General features: G+C 43.7%; 2 protein-coding genes across 3 annotated transcripts in view; one reads left to right on the top strand and one right to left on the bottom strand.

The window, feature by feature from the left end:
• Positions 1 to 9,248, top strand: part of LOC133141025 (junction-mediating and -regulatory protein-like) — a 32,979-nt gene extending 23,731 nt beyond the window's left edge. Inside the window, exons 6-10 of the mRNA XM_061261380.1 lie at positions 1 to 272; positions 884 to 970; positions 1,391 to 1,477; positions 1,641 to 2,166; positions 2,877 to 9,248. The exon at positions 1 to 272 is cut by the window's left edge and continues 57 nt beyond it. Coding sequence (XP_061117364.1) covers positions 1 to 272; positions 884 to 970; positions 1,391 to 1,477; positions 1,641 to 2,166; positions 2,877 to 3,184 — 1,280 coding nt within the window. The 3' untranslated portion in view covers positions 3,185 to 9,248. The remainder of the gene's footprint in view (positions 273 to 883; positions 971 to 1,390; positions 1,478 to 1,640; positions 2,167 to 2,876) is intronic.
• Positions 9,249 to 10,420: 1,172 nt separating this feature from the next.
• homer1b (homer scaffold protein 1b) overlaps positions 10,421 to 23,876 on the bottom strand; it is a 53,130-nt gene continuing 39,674 nt past the window's right edge. For both annotated transcript variants that reach the window (XM_061260917.1, XM_061260916.1), the window contains 4 exons: positions 14,109 to 14,265; positions 13,195 to 13,305; positions 12,763 to 12,843; positions 10,421 to 12,296 (listed from right to left, as the gene is read on the bottom strand). In XM_061260917.1, coding sequence (XP_061116901.1) covers positions 12,108 to 12,296; positions 12,763 to 12,843; positions 13,195 to 13,305; positions 14,109 to 14,265 — 538 coding nt within the window. In that variant the 3' untranslated portion in view covers positions 10,421 to 12,107. The remainder of the gene's footprint in view (positions 12,297 to 12,762; positions 12,844 to 13,194; positions 13,306 to 14,108; positions 14,266 to 23,876) is intronic.

The following is a 23,876-nucleotide window of genomic DNA, read 5'->3' as shown; positions in this document are numbered from 1 at the left end:
ACACGGATAACACACGGAACACGGATAAGACGCGAGACACAGAAACCACGCAGAACACGGATAGCACGCGGAACACGGATACGGATAAGACGCGAGACACAGAAACCACGCAGAACACGGATAGCACGCAGAACACGGTTACTACATGGGACTCGGACGATGCGTCTGCAGTACAGAGGGAGGAGCTGCTCCTCCTGCAGCAGAGGACCCGGCAGCTAGAGGCCAGGAGGGGGCGCATTACCGCCAAGAAGGCCTACCTCCGACACAAGAAGGTACGGCCACCCGCCTGACCCTAACTCACCTTAACCCAAGCCACTAACCTTGACCCTAACCCTAACCCTCCACACGTGCACACACATATACCCTCCGTGCGTATGTGTGTGCGCGCGTGTGTGCGCGCCACCGTGCGTGCGTGTGTGTGTGTTATATCCAGTGAGGAAATCGTTTCAGGTCATTAAGCTGAAAGAGGCTATAGAAGTGAGTTTGTGTCTTTGCCGATGGGATTGTGAATAATTTGTCATTATGTTTCAGTAATAGTGTCAGTGCATGCAGTCTTCTGGGAACCTTATTAGATTTTTTGCAGCAATAGGGAAAATATTTCTTTTTTTCGTAATAATCCTGATATATTTATGAGTAGAGAAATATTGAGTTTGAATGCTTTCAACACTTATTTTTAAATATTTTCAAGTTGAGGGTGTCAAAATCAGAATAGTTTATCCTATAATTAATATTTATTCAACAATTATTTTTTAAGTTCAGGCCGTTGAATACTTTATACGCTGACATAAAATACATGTATATTATGGTTGAGAATCAGGAGACGATACACTGGACACTGTGCATTGTGTTATTGTGCTTCTAAAACACTCATTCTGTTCCACAGGAAATCTGTATAGCCAATCACAATGAGAAGATGCAGCATAGGCAGGAGAACCAGGGGGACTGCACTACCTATCATGCCTTGCAGCAGGTACACCTCTATGTTGTGTGAACTTATTCATATAGATTCATTGTCATCTCAGCTCCTAGTGACTATACGTAGTGTGGCTCTGTAAGAGTCTCCAGAAAGTTGTGGTACCCAATATCTTTTTGTCCATTTCAGTACATGTTCAGATTTTCAGCAGTTCTCCTGCTCATGTTTATAGCTGTCTATAGAAAAGGCCAACCTGAGCTGTTTCAGGGGTCTGGGGTCACAGAAAAGGCCAGCATGTCGAGCTGTTTCAGGGTTCAGGGGTCACAGAAAGGGCCAGCATGTCGAGCTGTTTCAGGGGTCAGGAGTCACAGAAAGGGCCAGTATGTCGAGCTGTTTCAGGGGTCAGGGGTCACAGAAAGGGCCAGCGTGTCCAGCTGTTTCAGGGTCACTGATCTAAAGGCCGGTATGTTTTTCCAGCAGAGAGATGAGGAGGAAGAGAAGAGGAAGAACAGCGGGATCAGCGAACGGCAGAAAACCCTGGACAGACTGCGCAGCTTCAAACAGGTGAGGAGAGAAGTGGTGTAGGGTATCTGCTCATACCATAATAATCATAATAATAGACATCTGCTTAAATTCTCTGAAATACTGACTATGTTCAGCTATTGAAGTGTTCCCTGTCCTTATGTTTCGTACCGTGTGGGTGTGACCTTTGACCTCTCCTCTGCAGCGGTATCCGGGTCAGGTGGTGCTGAAGTCTTCACGGCTGAGGCTAGCACACAATCGAAGGCAGAGTGGCCGGAGTGGGGTCCTGGATCAGCCACAGTCCCTGTGTGCCAGCGTCCAGACAGAGGAGAGCGCCCTCACACTGATCTCAGATCAGCCAGGATGGCCTGGGTGTGAGGGAGCTTCGTTACCACCAGGGGGCACCGCTACCCTCGAGCCTCTATCAGGCCCCACCTCCCTACCTTCACAGAGCCATCTATCAGCTCTGAGCTTGTCACGGGTAAACCCGCCCCCTCCCCCACCCCCTCCTCCACCCCCACCCCCCTCTCTCTCCTCAGAGGACATCGCCGGTGAGAAGGAGGGGCATCAGGCCAGTCCCGCCCGCTCTCCCAAGAAGGGTGGGGCAGAGGACTCCGTGGCCCCCCTCATGGCCCCCCCCGCCGCCCGCTTCTTCGACAGCAGCCAGCTACTCTCCGCTCGGAGGAAGCTGAAGAAGACCAGCGCCATGGAAGCCTCACAGAGGAGGACACGTCAGTACTGAGCCCTTAACCCTGAGCCCTATCCCCTAACTCTCCTATACCCTAACCCCTTAACCCTGAACCTTATCCCCTAACTCTCCTATACCCTAACCCCTTAACCCTGAGCCCTATCCCCTAACTCTCCTATACCCTAACCCCTTAACCCTGAACCCTATCCCCTAACTCCCATTTACCCTAACCCTAAACCCTATCCCCTAACTCTCCTTTACCCTAACCCCTAAACCCTGAGCGCTATCCCCTAACTCTCCTATACCCTGACCCCTAAACCCTGAACCCTATCCCCTAACTCCCGTTTACCCTAACCCTAAACCCTATCCCCTAACTCTCCTATACCCTAACCCCTTAACCCTGAACCCTATCCCCTAACTCTCCTATACCCTAACCCCTAAACCCTAAACCCTATCCCCTAACTCTCCTTTACCCTAACCCCTAAACCCTGAGCCCTATCCCATAACCCTCCTTTACCCTAACCCCTAAACGTAAAATGTCCTGCAGCTTAATACAGAATGAAACTGATACATCTTAGATGATGTGTTGATGATTGTGTCTGTGAGATGGACTGTAATAAGACCTGGAAGGCTTAAATCCCGCTGCAGGACATTTTGTGCATGATTTTTTGAGGAGGTGTAGCCAGATGTCCCCGTTTCCTCAGTGGGCATTGTGTAAAGTGCTGGTTGAAGCCCGTGTCTCCCGCCCCACAGTGAGCTCTCCCATGGACGAGGTGCTGGCGTCTCTGAAGCGCGGCTGTTTCCGGCTGCGGAAGGTGGAGCAGCGGGTGCTGCCGCCCGACCCTGACGAGGACGAGGCCAACAACATCCTGGCGCAGATCCGCCGGGGCGTGGCGCTCAGGCAGGTGCAGCGCAGGGAGATCCGCCATTCGCTGGGCGAGCTGCGAGACTCCGCCCACCCGCTGACGCGCAGCATCCACGAGGCGCTGCGGCGCATCAAGGAGGCGTCGCCCGAGTCCGACTCCGAGGAGGAGGGGCTAGCCTGCGGCGAGTGGGAGTGACGGCTCCGCCCACTCACTCCAGACCCCGCCTCCTCTCCGTGCAGAGTAGGAGTGACGGCTCCGCCCACTCACACCAGACCCCGCCTCCTCTCCGTGCGGAGTAGGAGTGACGGATCCGCCCACTTAGACCAGACCCCGCCTCGTCTCTCTGTGCGGAGTGGGAGTGACAGCGCCGCCCATGCAACATGACCCCGCCCCATCCGACCAGACCCCGCCTCCTCTCTGTGCCGAGTGGGAGTGCTAGCTCCGCCCACTCATACCAGACCCCGCCCACTGTCTCTGACAAAGGCTCGCCCTCGCCTCCAGATGGAGCTCATTGCTGTGTTTTAGTTTTTTCTCTCCTTTATTTTTTATTTCCATTCCAGCACTGCCCACAATGGAATGGAGCTCCACACTTTAGATGGTTTCAGGAGTTACTGGACCCCCCTAACACCACACAACTGTCTCATTTTACTGTATCCAGTTTCATCTGCCAAGGGATCAACAACCATTTTGCCATAGCTACCGAAGACCTCTGACACTGTCGATTTTTAGACTGCTTTCTTTTTTGGCTTAATTTTGTTTGTTCAGTTATCGAGGGCTAAAGATAGCACTCACCTTAAAGAATTGTCAAATTAGATTTTTAAATTATGTCATTTATTTCTTGTGTCCCAACCACAGGCGAGCGGCATAAAAGTACTTTTATCATAATTATGGTGCAACAAAGTATTTTCCAGCAGCAGAGTACTTTATGGCAATTGTGAGTACTTTACGGCAGTTCTGAGTATGTTACTGTAATTGTGAGTACATTGCGGCAATTCTGAGTATGTTATAGTAATTGTGAGTACTTTACAGTAGTTGTGAGTTTTCATCCCTCATATGTACAGTATGTGAACTCCAGTCCAGTCAGGAAAACATATTATTATGAAGATGCATGTTGTAGCAGAACACTATATTGAAGGAGCTCAAACCTCATCTCTAGATTTATTCTTAAGGAGAATATCATCAAAGCATGTTGTTATCAGACCTCCTGCTGTTCTGTGGACACAATCAAAAAAGGGATACACGGCGATGAAGATTTCAGTTGACGTTTTGAGACGCATCTCGTTTTTCAATCAGTGCTTTGAAGGAAAGTTAATTATGCTTCATTGTGTTTCTCTATCATCATCATCATCATTGTCTTATGGCTGTTTCTTTCAATAGGACTTCAGGAGATTCAAATACTTTATATTTTATACCCTTCACTTAACTGGTCAGTTACATGACTGTAATTTTATATAATGTTTATTTATTTATTTGTAGTTTTGATAACTTAAATGCTGATGCAATAATGAAGACCGATCTCGATGGCAAGCAGTTGTTAGCAATGTCCTATCCAAGTATGTCAAAAATATGCTTCATTTTAAAGGTTAATATTCGGTGATGCATGAAGTAGTATATGAAAAGGGCACCTCCATGAATTTGATTTTAATTTTTAAATTCAAAATGATGAAAGACCTTTATTGATCAATGTCATTGTGTAAAGTTGTGAGCAGGGTGGTGTGTTTAAGGTAGTGCTGAGTGCTTTGTTGATGGTGGCAGTGCAGGAGAGCGCTGAGGGAGTCTGGCTTGTGTGCAGTCTTTCAGCTGGCTGAGACAGGGGCCCAAGCTTTGGCCCCCGCACTGTGGAGCCTCCGTGACTGACTGACCGAAGGGTGCTCTCCTCTGTCCTGGTTCAGAACCTAACCTTAATTGGCCTACCCCCCTGAATGCTAATAAGTTAGTACACCACCGCACATTAGTACAAATATGAATGTTACTCTCTTGGCATTTTTTCTTGGATTTTGATGGATTGCCACCCCTTGATGCGTTAATGTCGGGTATAGTGGTACAGTGTTGACGCACACTCTGAAAGTGATCTTGGCTGAATCTTTATTTTGTACCTGAATGTACTGGCTGCTGGAGTTGATTGATCCAGACATTGTATCCAGTGTACAAGGCTCACCCAGCTGAGATAACCGCGCTGGGATCGATATCACGCCTCGTAGCCTCCTGTACACCACGCCAGCTTCGCCCCAGGCCCCCAGCTTCAGACGACCCTGAAGAAGCAGCATCCTTAAAGCCCGCTCACACAAGCTAAAATCTCTCTTTATAGTTCTACCCTCTTAGGAGCATGGGAAATCATTTACTCAGTAATGTTGGATTACAATCCGAGCTATGAGCTCTGAAGCAAAATGGATGCATTGTGTTGGACAGAATTAGTAAAACTGAAAGGAGTGAGACTGCTTCGCTTTGCAGAAAGGATTTGTTTCAGATTTCCGAGCCGTGTGCAGTTTGACATGCTGGTTACAGGCAGATTTTGTGATTCATCCCAAGGATAAAATCCCTGAATGACATTTCTTCAAAGTAGCTATGTACATGGCTGACCCGAGGTTGGACAGATAGATAGGTTTTGTAGTTATGTAGATGCTTCTCTGCATCATGAAATATGACATTACGCTCAGTTTGGTTTTGAGAATCCTTCACCACTGAATTTGAGGCTCCCGGTAACAGCTTTTTAAAACTATATTCTAGTTTGAGAACTCTGATGATTCTAAATGGATTCCGAATCAAAAGCTGGAGTTGTGCCGTGTGGGAGGTCTAAACACACCCTCTTCACAGGGAGGATCTGTCAATCACGCGGTAAACTCAGAGAGCTCCTCCATACGTCCCGGCGTCTCTTTCATCTTACTGCCGCCGAACAGGGAGCCTCCTGCCCTGGTGAGTCAGCCGCGTGATCATTTCATATGCAGGCAAAGCAAAAACAGCTTTGACTGACAGACGGCTCTGCCCTATATTATTGAGGGGATCTGCTCACTGGAGAGCAGCGTTTACCCATAATGCCATTCTTCACACGCGGGCTGTGTGATGCGTTCTATACAAAGGTTTAAACCAGTGGTGTCAAACTCCAGTTCTGGTTTTCCGGTTCTCGGCACCAGTGGTTCATTTACGTCATTGATTGGCTAAAGAATCCACACACCTTGTTCTCATGGCCTTAATTGACAGCTGATTGAAAGGAAACCACAAAAACCTGCAGACACTGCGGCCCCCTGGGAATTCAGTGACACCCCTGGTTTAAACCCTTTTGTTTTCACACAGCTACATGCCCACCCTCCTGAGTCTGCTGTCTAAGCTGCTGTAATGGCGGTGCGTGTGTCTTTGCTGTCCCACACTCACACAGCTCCAGGACACCACCTGCTGTAGGAGTGCTGCAGGGATCCTCTCAGAGCTTCTGCCCCCCTAACTCAAAAAAATGTAATATCTCATTTAGCATCTTCGATGGCTATTAAACAAATGTAACATTACCAACAATATTTCTTTTTAGTCTAAAATGGGTCTATAATTTTGTATGATTACACTATATTTAACCAATATTTATTTTGTCCTGCCCCCACTGTGTGTTATATTTAGTTGGGATTGTGTTCATTTGAAATATTATGCAACAGAATTTTTTTTTTAAGATGGACAAAGACATTCAGCAAAATCAAAACATTCAGTTTCATACTTCAGTTCCCATCAACTCAGTGAAGCTGTTTTATTCCGGTTCAGGGAACAGTGATGAGCTTTCTCCGCTGGCTTAGGCTGACCTTAGATTTTGGTGTGTTTTTCTAGTACCTTTATTATCATGTGTGGTGTTTTACTCCTCCTGTACGTTGTGTTTTTTATATGATTTGAAGTACTCTTCAGACTTTTCAGTGTAACTAGTCTGCCATAAACGTCCATGGCAAGTTTACCACTCGTGCTGAGACACTGAATTTGGCCCTGCCTGTAGACTATCCAGTGCTTCAGAAGAAAGGGGCTTTGTTCAGCAGGCCTAATGTTGTGGGTGGGAGTTTTTAAACACGTTATTACGTGAGCAGGTCCAGAGCAGCTGCAGAGCAGCTCCAGCAGTGGACGTGATTGGCTCCTGGTTTTTCAGATGGGTCTGAGATGAGCGGTGAACTCTAGAGTACCTCCCGCTTGAGCACACAAACGTGCTTTCTGACCGGACCCAACATGGTTCGTGTTACTTTTGCTTTTCTGTATCAACTCTCCTTTTACCTTAAAATTACATTCACAGGCTGATTTATTGAGTTATTACAGCTATTAAATTGCAGTATTGTTTTGGTGGTTGCGATGTTTGTTTAGTTGGTAAAGGGATCAAAACCGATGTAGTTTTATTATTAAGGCATTTTTTTGCACTGTTAACCCTTAATCTTTAGTTTTGGGGCCGGTTTCACAGACAGATTAATCTTAGTCCTGGACTAGTTTTGTATGGAGAATTTACATTCACAATTGAATTTAGTCTGTGTCTATGTTAATCTGTATCTGCAAAACTGCCCCTTGGTGTTTAATGCTCTTTTTATATTATACTGGTGAAACTTCACAAAACGCTCAATGTAATTAGAGTGCAGAATGTGTGCTTGCAGTCGGTGAATAACCGGCCATTCTAGTATGGAAGATCCTCGTGCAGGTCATAGTGTGGTTTGTCAGATGGCCTGTGTATGCGTAATGAAGACGTGCTGATGACCACAGCCGCAGAGAGAAGAGCGTAGCGCAGTGGAACGATGGGACGTGTGTGTGTGTGCTTCTAATAGTATTAACGGCTCCGAGTGTCTTATTTATCTGCCTCACATGCGTTTCTTGTGCTTTTCCTCGTGAGTGTAGAGTCAGCGTTACCTCCGCTGCTTCACCATGCCGGCGAGTTGAAGCACGTTGTTTTTGTTTTGCGTGAATCATCACTGTGGCGTGTAGGCAGGCGGTGAGCCTGCTGTTGGACCATATGTTTCTGCGCACACCAGAGCACGCGTGTGAAAATCCCACACGCCTGAGACTCACTAATGGAGTTTAACGATCAATTAGCCAAGCTGAGATTTCTCAGTCAGTGCCGCCTCCCCCGTTTTCTCTCATTTTATACCAAAAATTGTTTCTGCGTAGTCCTTATACGTTTTTATTTGGTTTAGGCCTAGCTTCTTCATTAATTAGCTTCATGTGTAACCAGCTACTAATTGGAAGACTGACAGTGGCACTGAATATAAGTACAAGTGTAATGAAGTGAATGTTGATCTAGCGAGGAAACGTTTACTGATGTTGGAAAATCTTTTATTTAATTTTTACGTTTAACCAGTTTGAATTTGTTATTTTGCTGTTGTTATGGTGAGCTTGGTTCAGATGGAGAGCACACAGGTATACAGTGAGGGCAAGTGTTTGAATGCAGATGCACTGACAGCTCACTGGCTGCTGATCTGAAGTAAATGTGTGCCACTCACTACAAAAGGCTAATCTGTGGCACAGCCTTGCGCATTTGTTGACCTCTCTTAAAAACTGACAGACCTTAGGAAAAAACATGCACCCTTGCTATTGGCATATGACTAGTCATTTGACTATGCATGTACTGTACTGTTTAAGTCAAGTACTTGAGTTTTTCTCTTAAGTTTTTATCTCTCAGTCTGCCGCCAGTTTGTAAACTGTTCTCTGCTAAACCTGCTACTGTTTCACTTTGTCTTTATATATATTTTATATATTTCCCCCCAGATCTTGTCTCCATATTACTTCCAGATTACATGACAAAGTTTGACAGTAAACATTGCATTTTATGACGTTATATATCTGTGGTTGGCCTGGGATTCCCATAATCCACCTGGTGGGGTTCAGATGTGCCAGTCAGTAGGTATGTGCAATATTGTATTAGACATTGAGACAAAGACGAAGAAACATACTTTTAAATGTACAGTAAATTGTATTGTAAAGAAGTAACACTGAAATATCATTCCTTTTCTTGCCTAAAATGAAAAGACTATTTATTAAAAATAATTTCTAGGAAAAGCGGCAAGTGTTTCGATAGCAATACCATTCAAATCACTTTGACTTTTTCTTTCTTTATATTTTTGCCTTTACTCTGCCTGATCTGCTATTGTATCCCTTATCACTGCTTTGTATCCAGATTGACTCTTTTCTCCTCCAAGGTGTACAATATGAACCTTGCATACCAAGTATGAAATCCACCTGGTAATGTAGCACCATTTGCGCCATTTTGGTTCAGACGTAACAATCCATTGGTTTTATTCAATAAAGAATATTTATTTGATTTTGATTGTCAGTGTTGTTTTTCTTCATTACCGTCACCTTGCCTGTGGGAAGTAACATATATCGATGTTTCTGTCTTGTGTGTGTGTGTGTGTGTGTATATACATGTACACTCAGTGAGCACTTTATTAGGTATTATATTTATTTTTAATAGACTTATTACTCTTCTGCTGCTGTAGCCTATCCACTCATGTTTGACCCGTGTGTTCAGAGACGCTCTTCTGCATACCACTGTTGTATGTGTGGTTATTTGCATTACTGTCACCTTCCTGTAAGCTTTGACCAGTTTGGCTGTTCTCTTCTGACCTTTCTCATTAACAATGCGTTTCCGCCTGCAGAACTGCTGCTCACTAGATGTTTTTTGTTTTATGAACCATTCTCTGCAAACTCTAGAGACTGTTGTGCGTGAAAAGTTTGGCCGTTCCTGAGATACTGACTCCATCCTCTCTGGCACCAACAATTCCACGGTCAAAGTCACTTAGATCACATTTCTTCCCCATTCTGACATTTGGTCTGAAAAACAGCTGAGCCACTTGACCACGACTGCATGCTTTTATGCATTTAGTTGCTGCCACATGATTGGCTGATTAGATGGTTGCATTTTTCTGTTGAACAGTTTATGTTCAGAAAACAGATATTCCTCTAGCTGAATTTAAAAAACCCACTGTTTGTGCAGTTTTGGCTGCTGTATTTTGTGCTGTATTTTTAAATAAAGCTGGCAGTAATCTTCTGACTGAATCTTCTGGAACAGAAAGCCTTGCCCCTGCCTCCGAACACAGCAAACAGCACAAAATACCCAAACTAACAGGGTGAAACTGCTTGTCATTGAAATTCAGATATTTTTATTTATAATAAACTATGTGCCAATTATGTTTTTAGCGTTTTGGTAGTGGACTCATAAGGAGAATTCACAATGACTGAGAAATGTTTATGTAATAGCATTATTACCATAACCATTACATTACATTATTGGCATTTGGCAGACGCTCTTATCCAGAGCGACGTACAACAAAGATATAACCATTCATAGCCAGCCTTTTCAGTAGAACCTGTTTTTCAGACATATAACATGATATTGCAATACTCAACTCACATGTTTCGAGGTGGACGTCATGTTTATGTATGTGTACTGTACAACACGGGCTCTGGCTGTTTTCTAAAGCTAAAACAATGTTATGAAAATTCACAATTTATTCAGTGTTTCACCAAATTTCAATGGAATGTGTGAGAATAGTGCTTAAATCTACACATTCTGCTAACTCTCAGCTCCACACGATGAGTGTAACTGAAGAAACAGAAGTGCTACAAACCCTTAAACAACCTTTTAAAAGTACACCACCTCTGCTTAATCACTGCTTTTCAGAAACAATACACCGTCATGCTGTGCTGGAATAACCTGCTTATGATGCATTTCTGTACCCAGGGCACTTTGAGGAAATCCCATTTGGCAGATTTTTTTTATGAATCAATAATTGTATCACATCACTACTGTCTTTGTTCAAGTGGCTGTTTTTTATTTTTGTTTAATTGATCCGCTTTTAAATAGATAAAAAATATTGCCATATTTCACACCTATAAATACAATTATAATACCCAAGTATCATATGTTAGAAAAGAGAAAAAGCAAAAATCATTTGAGGTCTAAACAAAACTGTCTTAATTTCAGTATCTCTGACAATAATCATAATTATTATATTAATATTCAGTGAAATATCAGAAAGGTGAGAGGGTCAAGTCTACTGATGCTCTTCTGGGGAAACATTTCCGATTCCAGTCTTGTGTACAGTGGTTCAGTTTTTACAAGGAGTATAAATGTGATTTATAGACATATAAAAAGGACAAATATATAGAAATGAAGTGTTTTAAATTCACTGCTGACCAATCGCAGCCTTGCGCCGGAGCCGTGTTCGTTAGAAGTGAGGGTCTCGCCGTGATGTCTGCTTCAGGGAGCGTAATAAAATACCTGATTGGGAGATACAGTGGCCATGTATCCCAGAAGCTCACTCCTGTATTGCTCATTGTGTTTGTGTCGCTTCTGTATACTAAATCCACACATCCACTCCGCATGTTGCTCTGTTGAATTATGACATTCGTGTGTTAGTCCCAGCTAAGATCAGGAAGGGGGTCCCACCTCGGTGAAACGGAAGGCTTTTGGACCAGCCGGAATTGATGGTACGGCCAGGGAGACGCCGGGTTCCCAGAAATGGTATTCCACACAATCGCCCCGACTTCACTCTTTTTTGTCAAGGAACCAATATCGAGTCGTCCTCTATAATTCTGAATATGACCGCAGTCTCCAACGTCCCAATGGGCCATCATAATTGATCAAATCCATCGTCACACAGAACTCACAAGAGGAAAAGTGAATCCTCATTAATTCATACATTAGAAAAGTTCTGCCCTGCTGTACAGAGGCACAATACACAGAATATACCACCTCTGGAAAATGTAAAGAAACCGAAAAAGAGACCATTTTGAATATTCTCTTACAAAAGAATTCTACCAACACAAAAAGGTCAGCAGAAGTTAGTCGTACCCTTTAAGTACAAATCTGAATAATGGCGCATCCAGCTGGGGGAGGCGGGAAACGCAGGTAAGCACTCCTGGGTGGCCCCTGCTGTGTGTCATGGGAACCAGTAGGGTACTTCACTGAGGAGGGTTCTAGATGGAAGTTGGGGGGGCTCTACGTCAGGGGTCATCAAATCACGGTGCTCAAAGGCCTGCTGGTTTTCCACCCATTACCTGGGAGTCAGGTATGAAGACCTGACTACCTTGGAGAAAAGAAAACCAGGGCCGAATTTGGATTGGAGGTCCAGATTTGAAAATTGCTCCTCTGCGTGATGTTTTTGGGCGAGGGGCTCTAGCTGCACTCGGCGAGCTTGGCCAGGCTGTCCCGCAGCTCTGTGAGCTCGAAGATCTTGCCGTCCAGGATCTCCAGCAGGGTTCTGAGGTTCTTGCGGAAGGCCTCCTGCTGTAGCTGGCTGCTCTCCAGCCGGGTCTCCACCTCCTGCAGCTGGGACTCCAGATCCTGGTTCCGCATCTCCGTCTCCTGGGGACGGGCACAGGTGCATCATGGGTACTCTGTTACACTGGCCAGGGCAGACTTTCGTCACCAACAGTTACCCGAAGCAATCAATAATCCAGCATCTCCTCAATCCAACCATCTCCCCAATCCAACCAGCATCCCTTCAATTCCACTAGCATCTCCTTAATTCAACAAGCATCTCCCCAATTTAACCAGCATGTCCTCAATCCAACCAGCATCTCCCAACTCAATTTAACTAGCATCTCCCTCCTCTATTTAACCAGCATCTCCTTAATTCAACCAGCATTTCCTCAATTAAACCAGCAGCTCCCCAATTAAACCAGCATCTCCTAAATTCAACCAGCATCTCCCCAATTTAACCAGCATCCCCAATTTCCAGGTAAGGCCTGAGCTATATTGACTTTAACCTTGTCAGTTCATATCAAAATGTTTCTGGGTGAGATATGTGTTGCAGTGAGCTCTACCGCACCTGTAGTTTCTGGGCGATGGAGTCTCTTTGGGTCTGCAGTTCATTTGCATTCTCCACCTCATCTTTCAACCGCTCCATTTCCTGCAATAATATAAAACAAACTCAACTCATCTGCATTGCCAATCCATTTCAGAAGCAGCCACCAATCTGAATAGAAAGTATGATGCATATTTTGGCCGCATTATATTAAAAACAACCGGACAACAAAATTCTAAATTCAGACATGAATTGTTTTGAATAAAGGGCATGTTTGCATTCAACTTTTGTAGCAGACACCTCCTATGGTGCTTGCTGCTTGCTAAATAGAAGGCAATCCCCCTGTCAAATTAAAATCTGCATAGACCTGCACCTTCAAACTCTTTAATGGGGACACAGAAAAGTGAGTGTTTGTGTCATGATTTTAGGAAGAACAGGAGCTGGACGGTGGAGCACCTCTTCCTTGGCCTTCAGCGTTGACTCCAGCTCCTCTATCGTGTGGTTGAGTTCGGTCTTATGTGATTTGATCACATTGGTCTGACCACTCATACACTCCAGCTCTGTCACCTGCAGACAGATACAGAAGCATGTTATACTAAAGACACACTTTAGTATACACAATGTGCACATGTTTCTCCCAGAATCCTGCACTTTATGTAATTCCCTTTGTCAGGGGCTAAAAGCACATCATCATCAATTTACATTATGCTTAACTATAACTATATAACTTTTATTTCTAATATGTGAATAAAATTGTAAATGTTTGTGGAACAAAGGTAAAGATATATGTACATTAACTGTATCAATCATGCCTAATGTCTCTAGCCCTTGGTAGACTATAAATACTCAGGACATTGCTACATACTGCAGGTCTTTAAAGTGCATATCTGGTAGGTAACACTTGATACATTTGATTTGAGTTAATAATACACAATCTTGGGACAACTACATGGCAGAATGCAGTATAACAGCTAAGGGAAATGCTTAGGGAAGGAAAGATGAGATCCTTTGATACACTGTCACTGTAACAGTCACCTATGGTGCTGGCTAGTTCCCTTCAGAACACATTTTCACTTAGTTCAATTATTTGTTCTCAATTCTGTATTCAAGATTTCTTTGGCTCAGCACTTGGTTCAAACCTCCACCGTTGCTTGTATGTGTAGCTTCTAGGCTACTAACTAGTTGATCATACAGTCTCAATGTCCTCCCTAATCTTTTCTTTCCCTACTTTTCTAGCTCTTAAAAATCTAACTTTTTTTGCTCCTCCTCTGACCTGTTTGAATAGCCTATAACTCCTCACATTTTCTGATTGAACAGCCAATAGCATCTCCAATTTTCTGATTGAACAGCCCATAGCTCCTCCCCCTCACCCGTTTGTGCAGTCTCTCAGCCTCCTCCTGATAGGCTGCCAGCTGCTGCTTCCACTGCTTCACATTGGCTGTGGACTCCAGTAGCGCTGCAGTCAGCTTGGCGTTGTTGCTCTTCAGCGCCTCAAGCTCCGCCTCCCAGTGCTTGTTGATGGCAGAGCTGTGGACACACATTTTACACCATGCAATGAGAGGAGTTTGAGACCAAAGCCATTTTACACCATGCAGAGAGAGGAGTTTGAGATGGCAGCCATTTTACACCATGCAGAGTGAGGAGTTTGAGAAGGAAGCCATTTTACACCACGTAGAGTAAGGAGTTTGAGACGGAAGCCATTTTACGCCACACAGAGAGTTTGCTAAAAGTTGTACTAAGAACGCTGATAAAAAGTCAGCTTTAAGTGTCTTTCTCTGTGCGCATATCTATTCACACATTTCACTGTTGTCTCTAGAGGGGTTTACTAATCCTACACTGGACAGCAGACTGAAGGTCATGAAAAACACCCCTTTGGCATGTTGATGAGTTGAGGAATGGACTCCAGGCCTGGACTGTGCCAACGAGACAGACCCTGACCCGTCCAGACTGACCATGAGTCTAAATTAATGTGATGGTATCGAGTTCTTTACAACGCTGACCTTCGCTCAGGCTGACTACTGAAATGGAGCATGCAACTGCAAACAGATCTGAAGACACCGTTCTGCTGTGTTCAATTCTGGTGACAAATGGATCCCATCTGTAGCCAGAGGTTCAAAGAGACTTGTAGGGGTTGTAGGGGTGGCAGGTTTACAGGGTAGGTCAGCATTGAAGAGGAGAGAGAAGTACAGGCCAAATCCTGACCACAGAATGTTGCATTCTCAACTTTTTCAAAGCAAATTAAGAATTCGGTAGCTTGCAGCCACATGTACCTTACCCACTATATGCATATACACTCAGTGAGCACTTTATTAGGTATTTATTAGACTTGTTTATTAGACTTAATAAGTCTTCTGCTGCTGCAGCCTATCCACTTAGAGGTTAATGGGTTGTGTTCAGAGATGCTCTTCTGCATACCACTGTTGTAATGCGTGGTTATTTGTGTTACTGTCACCTTCCTGTCAGCTTCGACCAGTCTGGCCCTTCTTCTCTGACCTCTCTCATTAACGTGTTTCTGCCCGCAGAACAGCTGCTCACTGGATGTTTTTTGTTTTCTCTGCAAACTCTGTTGTTTTGACTGTTGTGCATGAAAATTCCAGGAGATCAGCAATTTCTGAGATAACCAATCCACCCTGTCTAGCACCATTCCATGGTCAAAGTCACTTAGATCACCCCTATTTCCTCCCCATTCTGACATTTGGTCTGAAAAACAGCTGAATCTCTTGGCCACGTCTGCATGCTTTTATGCATTTAGTTGCTGCCACATGATTGGGTGATTAAGTATTTGCATTAACAAGCTGGTGTACATGTCTGCCTAGTAAAGTAGTAACAAAACACATCACATGGAAGCTGTACAACCTTGTTGCTGATTGGCTGTCTTATTAACTGTCATGTCAACCAAATCACGGCCTTTCTGGAAATCTGCAAAATAAACCTATTTAAAGCTGTAGAACACAGTATGAAAATAAAGAATCTAAAATGATATTTATATGAAATCAAATTTTGAATAGTTTGAGTCATGTTCTGAGTCTTTGCCCTTTTGGACAGAAATAAATGATCAATCTGACATTTGCAATCAACAGAAGGCTAGATGTGCAGACACTATAGTACAGGTGACTCACTAATGACATCATCAACCTCAGGCTGTCTCGCATCCTTCACAAGGTACTGAGACTCCATTTTGTAATAAAGACAAAATTCAGCATGCTGAATGTCCTTGCATAATAAGGCTGTTACTGCGCATCTATCTCCCGCTGTGACTTCTGATGTGCCACTTCCCACCTCTCTCTCTCCCTCTCTCTTTCTCTCCCTCCCTCTCTCTCTCCCTCTCTCCCTCTCTCTCACTCTTCCTCTCTCTTTTTTTTCTCTCTCTCTCTCTAGAAAGGAAAAATGATGGATATTAGAGTGCACATTCTATGAGGGATCAAGTGAATTATGAAAAAGGAATTAATTTAATAGGTGATTATGAGTTCCATCACTGCTGGATGTTAACTAAAATGATCTCCCAGTGTGCAGGAGACAGTTAATCATGACTCACAGGAGTGTGAGCTCGAGCCAGTCCATCGCAGTTAGACTCTCTCTGGTCTCTAGAGTGGTTTGGTGGTTTCATATTTGACTCCAAAAAATACACTGACCTCATAAAAACAACTATGATTGTATAAAATATTCACTGTACCAAGTGTCTGTCTGTCAATCACTAATAAACTGTACACCCTGGAGATTTATTTAATGAATGTTTTCCCCTTTTCCCCTTTTCCCCAAGCATACATTTGACAAAAAAGGTATTTTTACCTGGAATATTGTTTTCAAAATGACATAAAGATCTCTCATTCCTCACAGAAAGAGAGAGAGGCACTAAAGCCAGGGTCAAACACTGAACATTGATGATAAAGAGTGTGACAGCAAGCCCCCAAAAAATGCTTGGCTTTAGTCAGCCTTAAATAAATGTTTAATTTGGTCAGGTGATTGTGGATTGTCCAGCACTCCTTGCTCTTCTTTGGTAGTAGTAGTTTGAAGTAACATTATTTTGTTTTAAATGTATTTTTTTTCTAAAACCCAAAAAACCTAAAACTTTTTATAACATGAAAAAAAGCCCCAGATTTTCAATGTGGTCTCCGAGTTTTGGACCGCACTGTATGTTCCAGTTATGAATACATACAATCGTGAACAGCCCAGTCACTCATTTAATGCATGAACACATTTCCAGTTCTTTATATCATATCATGCTGCAGAGATTAGCTGTGGATCTATTCTGGCTTGTACAGGACTGTGTGTGTGTCTCGCTACATCCACTAGCAGCCTGTCGGGGCTGTGTGTAACAGGCATCAGTCTGGATTGGTTCAGACATGAAAGACTCATCTCCTCCACTCTCTCCTGGGCGCACTAACTGCTGGAGAGGAGAGGGCTGGGGAATAAAGATTTGGGTGGGGGTGTGGGGTGTGTGGGGTGTGTGGTGTGGGGTGTGGGGGGTGGGGGCTTTGGGGTGTGGGGGGTAGGGGGTGGGGGGTGGTTCTCGACAGTCCCCCGCTTCCGTTCCCTGGGCAGCAGCACCCACGCTCACCCCTTGCACAGAGATGGAGATGGAGAGAGAGAAAGAGGGAGAGAAAGAGAGAGCGAGAGGGGGAGAAAGGGAGAGAGAGGAGGGGGAGAGAGAGGAGGGGGAGAGGCGCTAATTCTCACGGCCCGCGTCACCTGCCATCTCTTACGTAAAGCTCACACCCCCTCTGCACCTCCTCCGCATGACGCAGGAGCCCGAGACGACACCTCCTCCCCCACCCCCCCACACGGAGAATGTGACACACTGACACCGCGCCACGCGCGTTTAAAAAGCGCAGCGTCTTCAAGGGCCGCCAGGAGAGCAGGCAGCAACTCCGGCTCCCAGCATCTACAGGACCGATCCAACAGGCTCTACACCGGAGCAGAACCGCAGCAGAACCATAGCAGAACCAGCACAGGGACCCTGACTGAGAACACACGATGCAATTTCTGATTCTCTCCTGTTTTTCAGGATGCGGTCCAGGTCACCTTATTCCAGAAACGAAGAGGGACCCACTTGGGTGAGTGAACCATAATGACATTTACACACACTCCTTTTCTTTACCTCTCCCGCCTCCCTCAGCACAATAACTCAGAGTGCTGCTTCTCTGCGACGTGATTTACTTCATCTCGCTAGAAAAGCCTATTCTGAAATTAATGTTGCTATTCAAAGGTGCATTCTTAGTCCCTGCTAAATTATTAAACTTGTTTTGTTCTTACTCAAAAAACTGAAACTTCATTCGACATGCTCTGAAGAAAATGTGATTATGCTTTATGATTTATGTTATTAGGAATATGGTAGTGTGTAGCTTAGATCCACAGACATAGGGAAAATGGGGAATTAATATTTAAAATTACAACTTGTTTTAAAGCAGCAAAGAAGCTGGTTTGTTCTCAATAATAATATTATTATTATTATTTTGGAATTTATAATGTAGTTTTATCAGAACTAAGGCTGTTGAAATAAAATGTGCTTCCTTTAACATGCTTTCAATGTTCCACAGGATGAGACTGCATCATTGCCAGTCATAACTGATACATGTTTCAATAACATCAACTGAAATAAATAATAAATCTTTTGTTTTCCTTTTCAATGTTTTAATGTTTTGGTTTAATAAAGTTGTGCTGTAAAAATACAATACAAATACATTCTTTATTAATTTGCTCAGGTAAGTTATCCAAAAAAAATGCATATTTTCCAGGTGCTTTCAATGTATCTGTTTCACCATCAGGCAGGAACATAAACAGGCAGCTTATGCACCGTGTTATACAGTCTCTGCCATGTTATACAGTCTCTACCATGTTATACGGTCTGTACTGTGTTATACAGTCTCTACCATGTTATACAGGCTCTACCCTGTTATACAGTCTATTCCATGTTGTACAGTTTATACCATGTTATACAGTCTCTATCATGTTATACGGTCTGTACTGTGTTATACAGTCTCTACCATGTTATACAGTCTCTACCGTCTTATACAGTCTCTACCATGTTATACAGTCTCTACTGTGTTGTGAAGTCTCTACTGTGTTATACCATCTCTACCCTGTAACCAGCACTGGGACCAAGACACTCAGAAGTACTACAATGCAACATAACACACTTGCCAAGTATGCCTTATTAAAAACACCATTACAATGAGCAGACACTGAACATCACGCCACTGAGACCTGGGTATTCATCATCACTGACACAAGTCCAATACCCAGTTATTCATCATCACTGATATGAATTGATTGCTCAGATATTCATCATAAGAGATGGAGGCTCGCATATTCAGCACCTGATGTTCATAGGGCCCCACTATTTAAAGAGAACACAGATGGAATCACAGAAAACAACAAAGATTCTGCTACTAATATTGCTCATATTTTGGATTACATGGGAAACAAGACACATGCTGCAAAGGAACTGAGTCATAACAGTGAAATCTACTTTAGTGTAGTCTTAAATACAGAATCTATTCTGAAATAAATGTATGCTTGATTGGATGGGGAAAAGGGGAAAAACTCTGATCACTGCTACTGAAATGTGCAAAACATACAGCAAGTATCCAGGAAGAAAATGCATTCATAGACAATATTTCCTCCCATTCAGAACATGGACATAAAGCCAATCCTACATCAGGCGACACCTCCCAATCAGAATGACTACACACAGACTGCTGACACCAACACAGAACATCCAAAGTAAAAAGGAGAAAGATGTTCAGGCCATTTTAAGTGGAGGAGAGGGGGCTCACACACTCCCACGCACACCTGGAACAGGCTGTGCAGATCATAGTGAACACTGTACAGGGACTGACTCATAGCTGAAAAATGACTACATTAACCCCTTAGGGTGAGAGATCACAGATAAATGTTCTTACCTGAACATAATGCTGTCACAATCACTACTGCTAACTGAAAATAATGCAGTAAAAAACTCTTCAAAGAAAATATTATCAGCGTTGCTCTGTTCTGAACATATTCTGCAATAAAGAAATATGATTAAAAAGCTTAATATTGATATAAAAGAGGCACTGTTGCTGGACACGCCAACGGCCAGAAGTTCTTCACTATCACACACACACACACACACACACACACACACACATGCATGCAGACTGCAGGATTCACACCCCTCTATGGGAATTTCTTCACAATCACCCACACACACCCCGCTATGGAGAACAGAGGAAAGCTGAGCCGCGTCAGAGCCTTGGCCTCCATTCTGCTTCCCACAATGCCTCAGTCTCTCTCCACTATGGGGCTATAAATGTTGCACAAGCCAAGGAAGAAATGGGCCAAATAGCCTCCCTGATGTAGATACCCAGACAAATTCCTTGATACACACCCCTCATCTGTGTGCTGATCCTTAACACTCATCTGTATGATGATCCTGCACCTATATCTGTGTGCTGATCCTTAATGCTCATCTATGTGCTGATCCTGAACACTCATATGTGTGCTGATCCTGAGCATGTATCTGTGTGCTGATCCTGAACACTCATATGTGTGCTGATCCTGAGCATGTATCTGTGTGCTGATCCTTACCACATATCTGTGTGTTGATCCTTAACACTAATCTGTGTACTAATCCTTAGCACTAATCTGTGAGCTGATCCTTAACATGCATCTGTGCTGATCCTGAACACTCATCTGTGTCTGATCTTGTGTGCTGATCCTTAACACTAATCTGTGTGCTGGTCCTTAACACTCATCTGTGTGCTGATCCTGAACACATATCTTTGTGCTGATCCTGAACACGTATCCATGTGCTGTTCCTTAACACTTATCTGTCTGCTGATCCTGAACACGTATCTGTGTGCTGATCCTTAACACTAATCTGTGTGCTGGTCCTAAACACATTTGTGTACTGATCCTGAACATGTTTCTGAGTGCTGATCCTGAACACTGATCTGTGTGTTGATCTTAACACTCATCTGTGTGTTGATCCTTCCCAATAATCTATGTGCTGATCCTGGACATGTATTTGTGTGCTGAACCTTAACATGCATCTGTGTGTGATCCTTCCCACTAATCTGTCAACTGATCCTTAACACTCATTTGTGTGCTGATCCTGAACACATATCTTGCTGATCCTGAACAAATATCTGTGTGTTGATCCTTAACACTAATCTGTGTGTTGGTCCTTAACACTAATGTGTGCTGATCCTTAAAACTAATCTGTGTGCTGATCCTTAATACTAATCTGTGTGCTGATCCTTAACACTCATCTGTGTGCTGATCCAAAACATTAATCTGTATGCTGTTCCTGAACACTCATCTGTGTGCTGATCCTGGACATTTATGTGTGTTGATGCTTAACACTGATCTGTGTGCTGATCCTGGACACGTATATGTGTGCTGATCATTACCACTAATCTGTGTGCTGATCCTTAACACTAGTCTGTGTGCTGGTCCTTAATACTCATATGTGTGCTGATCCTTAACACTAATCTGTGTGGTGATCCTTAACACTCATCTGTGTGCTGATTCTGGACACAAATACGTGTGGTGATCCTTAACACTCATCTGTGTGCTGATCCTTCACACATATCTGTCTGCTGATCCTGAACACTCATCTGTCTGCTGATCCTGAACATGTATATGTGTGCTGATACTTAACACGTATATGTATGCTGAACCTGAACACTCATCCATGTACTGATCCTGAACATGTATATGTGTGCTGATCCTTAACACATATCTGTGTGCTGATCCTGAACATGATCCAAACAGCAGAGCCCATAGCCTACAGAGCATCTTTACTGAACAGCTGTTTATGTGGGAGCAGTGTGCTGGTGCCACACTGACATTTCCACAATGCTCAGAGTGAGCGTTGGAGCAGTCACACACACACACACACACACACACACACACACACACACACACACACACAGACACACACACACACACAGCACTCAGAGTGAGTGTTGGAGCAGTCACACACACACACACACAGCACTCAGAATGAGCGTTGGAGCAGTCACACACACACACACACACACACACACACAGTACTCAGAGTGAGTGTTGGAGCAGTCACACACACACACACACACACACACACAGCACTCAGAGTGAGCGTTGGAGCAGTCACACACACACACACACACACACACAGCACTCAGGGTGAGCGTTGGAGCAGTCACACACACACACACACACACACACACACACACACACACAGTACTCAGAGTGAGTGTTGGAGCAGTCAAACACACACACACACACAGCACTCAGAGTGAGCGTTGGAGCAGTCACACACACACACACACACAGTACTCAGAGTGAGCGTTGGAGCAGTCACACACACACACACACAGTACTCAGAGTGAGCGTTGGAGCAGTCACACACACACACACACACACACACACAGTACTCAGAGTGAGTGTTGGAGCAGTCACACACACACACACACACACACACACACACACAGTACTCAGAGTGAGCGTTGGAGCAGTCACACACACACACACACACACAGACACACAGTACTCAGAGTGAGCGTTGGAGCAGTCACACACACACACACACACACACACAGTACTCAGAGTGAGCGTTGGAGCAGTCACCCATCCCACTCTCTAGGGGTGGGGGGGACGTGACAGGATTGCACAGTTCGCCCACCCGCCAGCTGAAAATAGGACAAGCTTCCGGAAAGCTCAGAGAAACCCGAGTTTCAGTGTTAAGGAGCATATACAAATCAATGTGCCCACGCTGTCTGCAAAAACAGCGCTAATGTAGAAACTCCCCCCTTCTGTATCAGTGATTCTGGACTCCAGGGCTTACACTGCCATATTTACATTAGTTATTTATCTCACGCTTTTATCCAAACCAACTTACATTGAATAGACAGAAGTAGGGGCCAATCCCCCCTGGAGCAAGGTGGGGTTAAGGGCTTTGCTCAAGGGCCTAACAGCTGTTCTGATCTTATTGCGGCCACACCGGGGCATGAACCGCCAACCTTCCAGGTCCCAGTCGAACACCTTAGCCAGTTGGCTATAGGCTGCCCCCAATCGACATTTAACCAAAAATATATCATTATTATTATGATGATGATTATGCAATGAATCAAGCAGTGTATACTGCAGTGACTCAGTGCGGTGTCTGTTCTGGTTTACAGACTCTCTCTGCCTCCCACATATATAATTATGTAAGTCATTACATAAAACCAACAGCATCACATCACAGCAATAAGGGAGCACTGCAGTGGGTTTGTGAAAGGTCCAGGAAATACATTTAATAAATCTGATATTGAACATCATCTCCCAATGCAGACTCTGATATTCAACATGATCCCATATGGTAGACTTAGCATCTACCCCTAGCACTGCTGTTAAAATATGGTACAGAAAGTGCAGCCACATGCAGACAAAGTAGACAAATAACAGAAGTACTACTGTACCTCACACTTCAACGGTACAATTCACCTTTAAGGTAAAGTGGTACGTCCAAGACAATCCCCATTTTAATACATAACTTTTAAGTGGTTTTTAAGAAGATTCTATATATAACTTTAAAAGGTAAAGACAAGAAAATCACATTGTTTAAGTAAAAGATTTATACTTCTGGATAAGAATATAGAAAAAAGTATTGCAATAAAAACTTCTATTTGATCTAGTTCATTCTCAAAATAAATAATGATGTAAAACATTAAAATATCCACCATCACTGATGTTCATGTCATAGTAAAATATTTAAAACGTTAACATATTCGCATTCACAAAAAACAACAGAGTAACGTAGCAGATAAAGCCTTTAAAGGAATGTTTTCAAATTTGCCAAGATAGCAGAAAAGTCGAGGATAAGATTCAGTACCACTGACGCTCGGCACCTCCATTCTAGATGTTTTTCTAGAATGAGAAGACTCAATATGTTTTTAACTCCTGTCTGAAAAACAAAAGATGAAAGATTGATTTTTTTTAAGTAAGATTTGGAAACAACAAAAAAAGTCACTTAAAATAGTGTAAAATTGCAGTTTATCTGTATCTGAATTGCAGTATATCATTGACAGAAGTTCATTTTCTGTCTCTCCGTGCTATAAAATGATGGCAAAATAATTCCATTTTCTATACAAATATGCAAATAGAGAGATCGGTATTAAAATACACCACAG

The sequence above is a fragment of the Conger conger genome, chromosome 11, assembly GCF_963514075.1.
Source record: "Conger conger chromosome 11, fConCon1.1, whole genome shotgun sequence".
In the NCBI taxonomy this organism is placed as follows: Eukaryota; Metazoa; Chordata; class Actinopteri; order Anguilliformes; family Congridae; genus Conger; species Conger conger.
Note: the sequence above shows the minus strand (reverse complement) of the source record. Positions and strands in the feature narration are given on the sequence as shown.